The sequence below is a fragment of the Sceloporus undulatus genome, chromosome 2 (genome assembly GCF_019175285.1).
Source record: "Sceloporus undulatus isolate JIND9_A2432 ecotype Alabama chromosome 2, SceUnd_v1.1, whole genome shotgun sequence".
In the NCBI taxonomy this organism is placed as follows: domain Eukaryota; kingdom Metazoa; phylum Chordata; class Lepidosauria; order Squamata; family Phrynosomatidae; genus Sceloporus; species Sceloporus undulatus.
This window is the reverse complement of record NC_056523.1, coordinates 221480647-221493927: the sequence shown is the minus strand read 5'-3', so window position 1 is coordinate 221493927 and position 13281 is coordinate 221480647. Positions and strand designations below refer to the sequence as shown.

The window sequence follows — 13281 nt, the reverse complement described above, 5'->3', positions numbered from 1 at the left end:
AAATATTACACAACTACCATAATCTAGTTTTAAGCTTTTATATTAACATAAAGTCTTTCAAACCTGATTGTGATCTGGAAATGGGATAATAGAGGCACAGACCCCTAGGATCATGGATGGGTGAATCTCACAGTGTGTGTAAGTTGAACAGTATGCAACCCCTTTCTCCTGCAGGTCATCTGGAGTCATGGCCAACATGACAGTCTCCTCTTCTAAGGTGTCAATGTATTCCACTACACCGCTGGCCACCAAGTCCTGCCAACTAAGCAAACCACCTCAATTATTACAGGGCCCAAAAATAATTTGATATCAAACAGACATTATCCTATTGCAGTGGGGAGCATCAAATGTCACTGGAGTCCCCATTTTCTGCTCAAACATTGGGATTTCTGTTTCCTTTCTTTGCCCCTGAAATCTCTTCCATCTGTTCTGACGGGTCCCATAACCACTGATAGAAGATTTTGAGTATGCATGTTGCACTAAGGGAAGGGGAAACAATTAATCTTCCCCTGCCCCAGCTACTGATGGAAACTGTCCTACTGGCATGAGAGATTAGTACATTTTCTTGTTTTTTAATTCAGAGCCCCTACAGTAGGATGTTTGTGGTTGTTGTGTGCCTTCAAGTCATTTCCGATTTGTTCTGAGGGAGTTTGGCTTTGCCTTTCTCTAAGGCTGAGAGAGAGTGACTTGCCCAAGGTCACCCAGTGGGTTTCCATGGCCGAGGGAAGATTCAAACTCTGGTCTCCAGAGTCGTAGTCCAAAAGAGTGTTGCCAAAAAAACCTTGGTAGGATTGCCATAAATCAGAGGCTACTTAAAAGCAAAGGACAATTACAACAAAATTTACACTCCAGAAGAGATTCTTTCAGTTCTTATATGACTAGGCTAAACTTGGCTGATGTTATTACCAGAATGCAATTTTAAGCCCCCCATCTATTTACTTGAAATACTGTGGCACTTAGCTGGCTCTAAGAACAACAAATATTTAGTAACATGGTTTCCCTGGCCAATAATCTTTCCAGTTTGTCATCATATGAAACTGTTTGCCATCGTATGAGACTCATGCTAATGGAATAGCAAGAAAGAGACAGGTCCACCTTTCCCCAAGAGAAAGCAAAATGCTTTGGAGGGGGGGGTCCTACCTGTAGTTGTTATATTCACGTTCTTTCAGTTGGTCAATGTGTCTCTTCTTCAGAAGCAACTTTTGCTTTTCTACAATTAGAAGCGGGCGGCAAATCCTTCCAGCATCAGTATAAATGCGGATTTCTCGTTCCCTGATATCTCTGATCATAGACACCTGCATAAGCAAACACCAGTCTCAAAAACAATAGCAAAACTATAGAGCAGCCAAAAGTAGGAAATATCTAATGTATGGCACAGAAATTTCATATGTAAATAGATTTAAACCAAACAAACCAAGACCAACCTTATCAACTATCCCTATATCAAGCACAGTATGTGTAGAGCTCAAGTTACAACCCAACATCTACCTCTGACACAATGATGTCCATCTGACGACGCAATTTCCTCAGTGTGTTCATAAGCTGTTCTGGGTCTTTGTGTATTCCAACCCAGCATCCATTCACAAAGATCTTTGTAGCACTGGAGGGGATAAAAAGTTATATATGAAAGTTTGCCTTAGACCGAGCTATGTGAAGCTTCCTGAAATTCAGCTTCCTTTTATTCTTACTCTGCAATGGCTGCTGGAGAAATTTCTTCAAGGTTTTCCATACTCCATTCTTCTAAAAATTCCAGAATCGGGGATGGCTGGGATCCCACAGAGATATATGCCATGAGAGCAAGGTTCTTCACAAGCCCCACAGCATGACCCTAGGAAAACATGACATTTCGTATAGTTCAATCATTCAAGGTCATGCCTCAATTTTATATCATAAGACATAAATATTCTGACAAGCATTTAAGTTAAGAGCGTGTTTAGAGCAAGAATTTCCAATCTCTACCTTATTTACTGAACCGAATTCAATAGAACAGAAAATATGTCCACAGTGACCCTAGTGCAAAGAAACGTCACCATGTAGGAGTTCCACAACAGCAACAGCAATGGCATTTACATTTCTATACCGCTTAATAGTGAGCATAGCACTCTCTAAGCGGTTTACAATTTGTAAGTCTACGGTTGAGAAGATATCCCAAAACCTGCTCTACAAGAGAACACTCATAGTGATTGGCAAGCTTTCAAGATATTTCCTTTACTGATCTTTAAACTGAACAATCCCAAATAAATGTCTGAGAAACCTGAAGATTTTCTAGAACATGGTTCCTTAAGTCAAGGTTTTCTAGATTATCAACTTTCATGAAGCCTAAAAATAAAACTAACATTGCAGAGATAAATATATAGATGGAATACATAGAGGAATATACACACATTGTACACTTGTTTTGATCTAATCTGTTCATTACCTCTGGAGTTTCAGCAGGACAAACCATTCCCCACAAGGTGTTGTGCAGCTGCCTGGGCTTGGCCAATTTACCATCTCTGCCGATAGGGGAATTCAAGCGACGCAAGTGGGAAAGTGTAGATGCAAATGTGAGTCGGTTCAACACCTTTGTGAGAGAACCAAGTAAATTTTTAGAAGTGGTCATGAGAGATATAGTCTATATCTTAACAATAAAAACAAGATTTACCTTCTTAAAGCAAGAGTTATTTTACATTGAAAATACATTCATTTTAAGCATTTATCATAGGTAACTTAAGATAAACTAAAATCAGTTGAGAAGCAACAAATGTAATAGAGCAGATAAACAATTGTGGACCTAGCTGCATGACAGATCACTGGAAATCCCATGTTGATGTACAATGTTTAAAAAATAATTATTTTAAAAGGCTCACTTTTTGAAGTGGAATTCATTAAGCAATTTGATTCTCCCTGCCCACACAAATATCATTTTATAGTTTGACTGTTACAGCAGACAGAAGAAAACTTTGAACAAATTCCTCATACATTAATAAAATTATAAAAATAAGTTTGCTAGCCTCAAATGTGAAGTACAACATAGAAGCAGAAAAAGGAACTCTAGATTTCTGTTAAAACCAAGGACACTGCCCAAAGGCTGCCCAAAACTAGTTAACTCTTCCATCATCCTTTAACTATCATAGAATGTTAAACTGTATCTTCTTCAGAGGCAGGTTGGGTTATAGATTTGGAGGGGAATCAGAACAAAAATTTGGAGGAGTGCAAAGTTTATCTTCTTTCAAAATTATTTCCCCCTAAACTTGAAAAAATTGATTAAGGAACATTTTATTTTAGAATGATGACTAAAATGTTTTAGATAAGATATCTCCCAAAACTATTTACAAAAAACACATACTGGGAAGACTTATACATAACTATGTACACTATTGCAATTCCTAGACTCGATTTTCTTATCCCAGTTCTTTTTATGAGGATTAGTCTTTTATATCTGCTTGACACTATGGTAGAATTTGTTGTTGTTTTTGTGTGCCTTCAAGTTGTTTTCAACATATGGTGACCCTAAGGCAACCCTATCAGCCTGTCATGGAGTTTCCTTGGCAAGCATAAGGGATTTGCCCTTGCCATCTGAGGCTGAGAGAGTGTGACTTGCCCAAGGTCACCCAGTGAGTTTTTATGCTCGAGTGGGGATTTGAACCCTTGTCTCCAGATTCATAGTCCAAAGCTCAAACCACTACATCATAGTGGCTCCAGTTTCTTGGAGCGTGGCTTTGGTGTGGCTTCTGGACTCTTAGGACGCATGCATCATTGAAACACCATACCTCCACTGTGACTTGAAGCAGCTTTATTTTGGCTGTCTGTAACAGGCCTTAGTTTTGTTTGTGTCAATGATTTCTTTTGGGTTTTTTTTTGTTTTGTTTTGTCTTTTTCTGTTAACTGGCAAAACCAAAGCGGTTGCTTACAATTCAGGTGTCCCTTACTCAGGGAGCTTTGTAGCTCCATTTGTAAGAAAAACCATTTTTTTAAAAAAGTAAGTTTTGTCTGTAATCTTTGTTTTAAATTAAGTGTATTTTTAATATTCCAAACATCACTTTGTGACCAACAAAATTAGACATAACAGATTTTATGTTCCTAAAGTAAAAAAAAAGTTTACAAACTGTGTTGCGCTTGTAAACTGTTTTCAGAAATGTCCCCTGAGAAAATAGGAAATTTTCTTCCCCCAGGGCTTCAAAATTTACAGAAATTTGACATCTCTGGTGTAATGGAGTGCAGAAGTCATTTTTGTATACAAAATGCAGCTTGCATCCAAAAATGTTTGAATGAAAGTTTCTTTTGTAAGGACATAGTGAGCGCTTAAGAACAGGCGGGGTGGTGTTGCTGTCTAAAGGAAGGGGAATCTGAGGGTTGAAAAACTGAGGTCACGAGAAGGGGATCCCAAGCAAAGGGAACAGAGTAAAGAACAGGCATAAGCATGAAGAGAAAGAAAGGAAAGAGACAACAATTCAAGCAGAGGAAGGACTTAAAGGAGTTTTAGGGAAGAATGGGCTATTCCTCTTGAAGAAAGTGAGGCAGAATATCTGGTAGGCTGCAAGTTAGAAATAAAATTTCATGCAGTGATTTCAACTAAACCAAATGGTTGTCAAGCTTCTTAACAGGATTCCAGATGTCACAGAAACATTATCTTATCAAATGAAAAAGTTGAAGTGCTTCAATCTGAATTCCATGTTCATCTGACATTCATGAAACTGACAGTTTGCTTACCTGAGATACTCCAGCTCTGGCCTGGTGAGCTTTCTTCTGGTCTCCCCAGTTGCCTGTAGCCAATGAGTATTTCAACCCATCCGATATAATTCTGGTTTTAATTGCTAGCTCCAAGTTAAAATCCTTCCCTCTGTCAATAAACTTCTGTGCATATATTCTAACTTCTTTCAGCAAGTTCTTAAACATTCTGTTGAAGAAAGCAGAAAAATGAACAGTAATGAGAAGAAATTTCTTTATTTCCCCAAATAATTCTTTCCAAACAACTGAACATACAGTCCACAGTCTAGAAAAGCAGGTTACATTAAACCCTACTAATAATGATGAAACTACTCTTCATAGGACTATGAGAACAACTACTTTGGTCTGAGAAAAGGCTTCTCTAGTCCAACTCTCTACCCCAACAAATGACCAATGCTCCCGAGCAACACATCAATGCAACAGTGAGCACCCTTTTGCATTCCTCAGCAAATCTGGGAAGCATAAAGCCCCTGATACTGAAATTAATTTTTATCATATTTTATCATATTTTAATTATATCATTATTTTCTCCCATACGGGATCCAAAGCAGCTTATGTTTTACGTTAAAAACCATATAACTAAAACAGTCTGGAATACAAACATTATAAAGCATTAAATATAATCCACTTAAAACATTAATTTAATTTATTTCATTTAAAAACATTAATTTAAAGGTTAAAAGCAAATTAATGTCTTGAGAACTAGCATAATGTGGTTCTTATGAATAATATAACCACTGACAGTATTGTTTTGAATTTGTCTAATCTTTTTTCAAAGTTAAGTGGCCACCCACACTATGGGAAGAAAGTTCTGTTGTTCTATGTACTGTGTGAAGAATTATTTCATTTTATCTACCTTGAACTTCCTGCTATTCAACTCAGTGGATGGCCCCAGGGTCCAGGATTATTGTGGTTGCTGTCATGTTTTATTTACACCCTGCCCTTTCCCCAAATCTGGGATTCAAGGGGGCAGTGGGAAAATACTCCCCCCAATTCACTTTATTTATTTCAGGGATGGATAACTGTACCAAGAAAAGGAGGTAATTTTTACTCCACTGCCTGACCTCTCAAGCAAGCTGAGCCATCACATTTTAAACTAAAAAAGCAATATGGACATGACAGGAAATCAATTTCAATTTACCTTTCCTGGGTTTCCCAGGCAGTTTTTATGGTTTTGGAAACTGATAAGGTGTCACGTTTGGGGCCAATTTAGAACGTTTTTCACCCTTTTATTTTTTTGAAAACATTGGGTGTTTAGGGGCTGTCAAAAAGGCATTGTGGATTAAATGTAGTGTACAGGCTCCACTTTCCTCACTTCTGCTTTATATTATGTACAATTTTATGCACTTTAGCCATATGCTCTCTTAGGTCCAAAACACAATGCAGAAACAATCCAAGTTGAGACTGCTTTAACTGCCCTGGCTCAGTGCTAGGGAATCCTAGAAATTGTAGTTTATTGTGACACTACAGCTCTCTGACAGAGAAAGCTAAATGTCTCACAAAACTAGTTACCAGAATTCCCTAGCATTGAGCCAGGACAGTTAGAGTGGTCTCAAACTGAATTATTTCTGCAGTGTGTTTAGGACCTTACTTTGTCTTTTTCCAAAGCTAAACAGACCCAAAATGCTTAACCTTTTTTTCACAGGAAAATGTATTCAGCCTCCTGATCATTTTGGCTGCCCTTTTCTGCCCTTTATTCAGCTCTACAACATCTTGAGAAGTAGTCTATGCCAGAACATCTTGTACAAAAAGAATTAGACACAAATCTCAGCATCATAACAGGTTTTCATTAAAGCAAAAGAACAGATGGGGATGTTCAGTAATTATGCTCCATGCAGAACTCTCAAAATAATTCAAAGAATCCCGATAGATTACAAATACTTGACATGTTTCCAAAAGATGTTGGCCTAAGACTCATGTTGATTTGACACAACACCAACATGAACTACCAAGAACTATCATGCAATAGGACTATCAAGATATCAGGAGAATCAGAAAAGGCTTTAAGGTTTTAACCTTCTGGTACACATTCATTCAACTAAAACAAATGACTTCAGCTATGTTTCCATGCCCTGTGCATCATGCCTGATTTGGCAATCCTGGTTTCTCCTTGTAACAGTTCAGTTTAATCAGGAGTGAGCTCAAAGGGAGCTGTCAGAGTGAAGGGGTGGGAAACACAACTTCTACCCAACCTTTTCCATTAGGACATCTCAGGATCCAAGCCAGTACTGGCCATAATTAAGTAAAAACCCACAGCTTTTTTCACTCACCCTCTGAACAAGAAAGCAAGTAACGGTCCTGCAAGATCTAGCCGTTTGTTGCCGTAGTGATCTCTGTCATCCAGTTCCCTTCTCCCTAACGCTGCCAGCAATAGCCTATGAACCATATACCTAAAAGAGAGAATGAGAGGGAGAAGGAGATAAAATTTTGAAGATATTCAAGACATTCAGATTTCTGCCAAGATGCAATAATTTGGTCAATATGAGATCTGCAATGAAACAAATCTACTCCCCCACCTCCTAAATCTTCATCCTCACCTCCACAGGATGAAACACAAAAGAAATATCTCTTTTATTACAGTATGTAATCACATTCCAAAGACACTCCTATTAGAAGCCCCCAATGATTCTAACCCACCAGTACCCCAGTCACATTTTTCAGCTTCAAAACGCTGCTCCATGTAGATGGCCTTCTTTAATGGAAGCCTCTCTTTCTGTCTTTCATATACAGTTAATTCTGCCTCCAGCCTACACAATCCAGACCTCAATATCCATGGATTTTTTTTATCCACAGATTCAACCACCCACAGCTAGAAAATGTTTTTAACAATAAGTAAATTCCAATAAGCAAACTTTGATTTTATATAATAGACACCATTTTATATAATAGACATCATTTTACTGTGGCATTGTATGTAATGGGACATGCACATCCACAGATTTTGATATCCACAGGGAGCTCCTGGAACCAAACCCAAGGAGATACCAAGGGCCCAGTGTACTATTTTAACCTATGTTAGCAAACAGGCTGACATGTTTCCATACATGTAGTATTATTTATCTTGACATACCCAAGAAAATATGCCTTTTTGGTTTCACAGAAGTCACTAACACCAACATGCGGAAGCATCTCCTTCTGCAAAACTTCTTTTGCATACTTGATTCTTTTTTCTTTCGTTACACCAGGCTTTGCACCTCTTGAACCAATGAAATTCAGGGCAACGTTCTGTTCCTGGATGACAAATGCTTCATCTAAAGAAGGTTTAACCTAATACACATAGAAAGGAAAATGTGGTCTTATCGGCCTGAGAAGCCTCCTGAAATCTTTAGTGGTTAAATACAACAAATTAATGTTCAAAGAAGTGGCCCATAACTTAAATTATCTGCAACCAAGATTCTACTTTGGTTTGATAATACTATAGAACTGTAATTCTAGAACTACACACTGCCCCATGTCAAGAATTGACAGATAAAATCAATCCACATTACCATTTCCATCATCTCAGGATCTTCGAAATCATAAATTATATGCTCCAAGATGTCTCTGTCAGAGACAAACCCTAAGGCACGAAAGACAATAATGATAGGGACTTCCTGTTTGATATATGGCAATGTTGCCACAATGCGCTGACCTATGGCACTCTTCTTGGCACCCTAAGGATACAAGTAAACACATTTTCAGCACATTTGCATTCAAGCAAAGCATCAGTGTATTAATATCAAACATACTGTTAATTCAAAGATTAAACCCTATATATTTTAGTGAAGGTAATCTGCCTTCTTTGCCAAGTTTCAAAGATATAAGAAAAAGCAATTACTATTACACTATATTTATATCACGTCTGATTAACTTTTCAGAACTATGATCAAATGATTAGTACAAAAGACCAACTCAGCTAAATGAGCTACAGTGGTACCTCGGGATACGAAATACCCAGGTTACGAATTTTTTCGGGATACGAAAAAATGCCATTGGGAATAATTGTTCCGGGTTACGAATGTTTTTTCGGGTTACGAAAAAACTTCGGCGCTATTTTAAAAGGAACCGCGGCTTTTCCCCATTAGCGCCTATGGCAATTCGGCTTACGAAGGCTTTTCGGGTTACGAACGGTGCCGCGGAACGAATTAATTTCGTAACCTGAGGCACCACTGTACTTTCTTTAACATCACCTCCTTGTGGCTGCACAAAGCATTACTTTAGAAATTAAGAGATGTCAAAAAGAATTTAAAAAAAAACAATAAAAATAAATTATTTATAACAAAAAGACAAATCCCAGTGTATGTAAAACAGTAAAAATACAAAAAATTACAAAATCTCCTCTTACATGTTGGGCTCCAAATATAAAGCATTTATACAACAACCACTGAATGAGTGTGATGAAATTTAGTTTCTTGTTTACAATAAGCAGCCTGATAATGTCAACAATGTTTTCTTTGGAAGTACCATAAATTAAAATACTGTTCAATCTAAATAAGTATGGCTAGGAAGGGTTATAAATCAAAATGCTTAAACCTCATTGAATACCTCAGCAATGACCCCTAACTGCAATGCATTTTTGAACTTTCCTTCTCTCTTTCTATCATGTCTTAATCAGTTAAAAATCACAATTGGGTAATGCAAACTGCCTTGCATCTCAACCTGAAGTGAAATGCTAGATATAAATAAAAATAAATGAGGCAGACATAAAGGCATAAAAGAGAAGAAATATGCCAGTCCACAGATTATAGAGAACTGTCAAGAATAAAGAAACATATTCAAATGATTCTCCCTATAGCTCGATACAAGCAGATTTTATAATTTATGGAGAAATTCTTCTCCTTGTAGCTTCTCTCAAGCAAATTTTATAATTTATATAACATGTGTGAAAATAGTGTATTTTAAGACATTTTTATTAATGATAATTAGAATGTCTTTACAGACACAAGAAGGTTCATGAAAAATACAAGATACTTTTTTAAACCACAAACAGTCCAAACTCAGAATATTTGCAGGTCTTCTTCAAAGGTTACATATTTAGAATCAAACACCCCTTTTTATCCCACACTGATTTCCATATTCTAGTGCTGTTGTTTTTATATACTCACCTGTCCACCTCTGGCCAGCATGCTAACCCATATAGTACTTGTGGGTCGAGAAGAATTCTCCAGGCAAGAACGACACTCTCCTGTGTACGCATATTTAGAATCTTTCTTTGCAAACACATATACTGTGTTTGTAGCCATTTTCTCCTGAGCAATCAGAACCTGTTCAGAGAATACTGTATAAAAAACTGTTGACAAGTTCATTTTTGCAATGTTAGACACTTTTAGGATCTTGGTTACTAAGATAGGGATGGGAATCAAACAGTCCACCCAAATTTGCCAGGCTGTAACTGCCAGCATTCCTTACCACTTAGTGTGCTAGGTAAGAGTGCTGGGACTTGCAGTTCAGTAACAGCTAGAAGGAAACAGTTGCCAGGCCACTCTAAAATATAGTGGGCAAGCCATCAGATCTCTGAACTGGAACCTAGTAGAACGTGTTTTGATAGAACAAATACAGAGCATAATCCTGGCATTTAACAAATGCTAGGATTCAAATGTCCACTTAGGGAGAGAGCTTTCTGTACCTAAAAAAATCAGTCTTCAAGCCTAGCTTCCTTCTCTTATTTGCTCTAAGCAGAAAATGGAATTGAAAGTCTCAACCCATGCTCCCATAACATGGCAGCCAAAGAAACAGCCCAGCATTCTGGACCAGTGGATGGTGGCAACTAAGAGGAATAGTGGGGCTTCATTCCGACTATGTTTAAGAAGTGTGCCACAGCTTTAAAAGTGAACACGGTGCTACTAAGCAGACTGAAGCCACTATGTAGCAAATACATGGAACCTTCTGAATGGACAATATCTTTTTCAGAATTCCTAATCCTTACCTTTTCTGATCCATTAATAATGAAATAGCCGCCAGGGTCGAGGGGGCACTCATTCAGCTCACAAAGATCACGGTCAGTCAAGCCATTTAGCAGGCAATATGTGGATCGCAGCATGATAGGAATTTTTCCTATAAATGTTTTTTGATGTTGTGTCTGCAACTGGTCCTCACCTTCTTTAATAACTGTTTTCATTATGTCCACATACAATGGAGCAGAATACCTTGGAAAAAGAAGTTACTATGTTTGAGAAGAATAAAACTGTAATTATGCAGGTACTTTTTCCCTCAAGTAATGACAATTTAAATAATATCAACTGAAGCCCTCATCTTTTGTGCTACAGTACTGCACTTCTGACAATGATCAGAAGTGAGGTGTCATCATATATTTTAAATAGTAATAGAAATACTAGTTTCTTACGTGAGGTTTCTCAGTCTTGCTTCATTTGGCATCATAGGAGAAGGGGCACCATCTCTTTCCCAATGTGTAGGCTTAGATAGGTAAATTTGTTCAAATTTCAAAAGATAACGAGGCTGGAAATAACCCAAACACATGGCTTTAATTAGACCGTTTATAGATTATGAGAAGTGGCAGCTTCTTAAACCATTTTATCCCATTTCTCTGACTGAATATATGTGAATGTAGATGAATGCATTCCCAGAATTCCAGAGTATTGAGCCAGTATTGAGTTAAAGTGGGATCAAATTGGATTATTGCTGCAGTGCAGATGCAGCCTGGGTGCAGTGCATTCCAGAAAGGTTGTGGTACTCCTCCATTACATTTGCACCAGCAAAGAATGCTGGTGATCCACTGGGAACCAGCAGCATTGGCGCACGGCTTCCTCCTGCGCTTTGCAGTTTAGGACTGCAAACACTAGTTTAGGTGTTATTCCCCTCCCTGTTCTTCACTGCCTCCACTGTTCTTCATCTTCCTCCTCAGGCTCATGACATTAAATGGAGAATGTAGTTGAGAACATCAACATTGTTTTAAAAATAGCTTCTAGTCTTCATCACTGAAAATATATATTTCATCACGTACAGGCAATTTCTGATGAAATCACAAAAGCCAGAGCAGTAGATAAACAAATTTCTGATGGGTGTGTGGGGAATGTTTACCTTCCTTGGAACATATGATGTAAAATTATTATTATTTTCTTAAGTACTATTCTACTTATTAATTTGCATGTCATTTTTCACTGCTGGCACCTAGATGTAGTAATGTGCTTCACGATGGAGTGACAAATCAAACTCTGGGGAAAGTGGGCAGTTTAGGGAAGCTTCTCATTGGACTAGTCTGGTCTTCTAAAGCAGAGCTTGGACCCCCATAGTCCCTAGTGGCATGGCTAGATCTAGGAGCTTCCCCCCCAAACTATGCACCTGTTCTTTCAAGGGAAGATTCGGTGCATAGTTTTGGGGCAACCTCCTGGGACAAGCTACCTAGTAGCAAGGCTAAATCTGGGAGCTTCCCCCAAACTTATGCACCTGTTCTTTCAAGGGAATAACAGGTGCATAGCTCTGGGGCAAGCTCCTGGATCTAGAATTGTTAACAGGTCCTATGGAGGTCTAAGCTCTGCTTTAGCAGACCAGACTAGTTTAATGAAAACCTTCTCTAAAACATGCTCTACAGAATGTAGCTACTTATGGGTATACCCAAGTGGGATTCTAAGAGGTCTGAACTGGTTACCTATTTGTTTCAGTGTGCCTCATTTACCTTTAATGCTCCAAATGGCTCAGGCAGAAAATACCTAAAGGAACACCTTTTCTTATACAAACTTGTCTGCCTGTATGAGGTGCTACCTTCTCTCTTTATCTGACATGATAAAGAGCCTTTTCTGTTGTAGCATCCCATTTGTGAAACACCCACCCCAAATAGCTGTAACTAAAACAACAATACTGACTTTGCAGTCATTTCATCATGGTATCAAAACTTACTGGTTCTTCCACTTCTCCTGTAGCATGTTGAGCTTCTGCTTGCAGATCAATGGGTGGGGCATCTTCAACAATTCTCTGCACAGACATCTGAATGAATTCATCAAATGAATCCAACTGTTGTCGGACGAGGCCTTTTTCATCAAAGTAGGAGCTTTGTAAAACGGTTTAGAATCAATTAGAATTACCGCTGCAGTGTTACATGAATGCATTCCAAAGCAGCTACATCAAGGATTATAATTACGTTTATCTGATTAATATATAACTTTTAGTCGATTGTACAAAAAACCAAGACTTTCCAAAACAGAACTATATTATCTTCATTTTTAGTTTCACACAGACACGAAACTATGTTTAAGCTGAATGACGACTGACTTCTGTGGAAGACCTTACACATATGCTTTTCTCTTCAATGGAACTCAAAAGTGCTTATTTTTAGCAGAATCAGATTTATTTCATATTTTTTATTTGGACAATTACCTGATGACAATCCAGCATGCTTCTTGCCACAAGTCTGGAGTGATTTCATCATCATCCTCATCATATTGCATATCTGCCAATTAAAAATAAAGACCAGTAATTTCAGTGTTAGCTTCTGTAATTCATACTATGCAAAGATGTCCACAAAATATATAGGGCCAATATATGATTCACCTTTATTTCCAAAACTGCAAATAACATTATTTCCTTGAATATCATCAGAGGCCTTTCCCAACCCTGCCATTTACTTTCCTTACAAAG

General features: G+C 38.0%; 1 protein-coding gene across 1 annotated transcript in view; it reads right to left on the bottom strand.

The window, feature by feature from the left end:
- POLR2B (RNA polymerase II subunit B) overlaps positions 1–13281 on the bottom strand; it is a 30670-nt gene that overhangs the window by 14838 nt on the left and 2551 nt on the right. Inside the window, exons 2-15 of the mRNA XM_042450068.1 lie at positions 13021–13093; positions 12544–12694; positions 11033–11145; positions 10616–10835; positions 9795–9953; positions 8199–8363; positions 7781–7977; positions 6981–7100; positions 4693–4879; positions 2420–2563; positions 1689–1828; positions 1489–1600; positions 1141–1295; positions 64–262 (exon numbers count right to left, since the gene is read on the bottom strand). Of these exons, the coding sequence (XP_042306002.1) occupies positions 64–262; positions 1141–1295; positions 1489–1600; positions 1689–1828; positions 2420–2563; positions 4693–4879; positions 6981–7100; positions 7781–7977; positions 8199–8363; positions 9795–9953; positions 10616–10835; positions 11033–11145; positions 12544–12694; positions 13021–13093 (2135 nt within the window). The remainder of the gene's footprint in view (positions 1–63; positions 263–1140; positions 1296–1488; positions 1601–1688; positions 1829–2419; positions 2564–4692; positions 4880–6980; positions 7101–7780; positions 7978–8198; positions 8364–9794; positions 9954–10615; positions 10836–11032; positions 11146–12543; positions 12695–13020; positions 13094–13281) is intronic.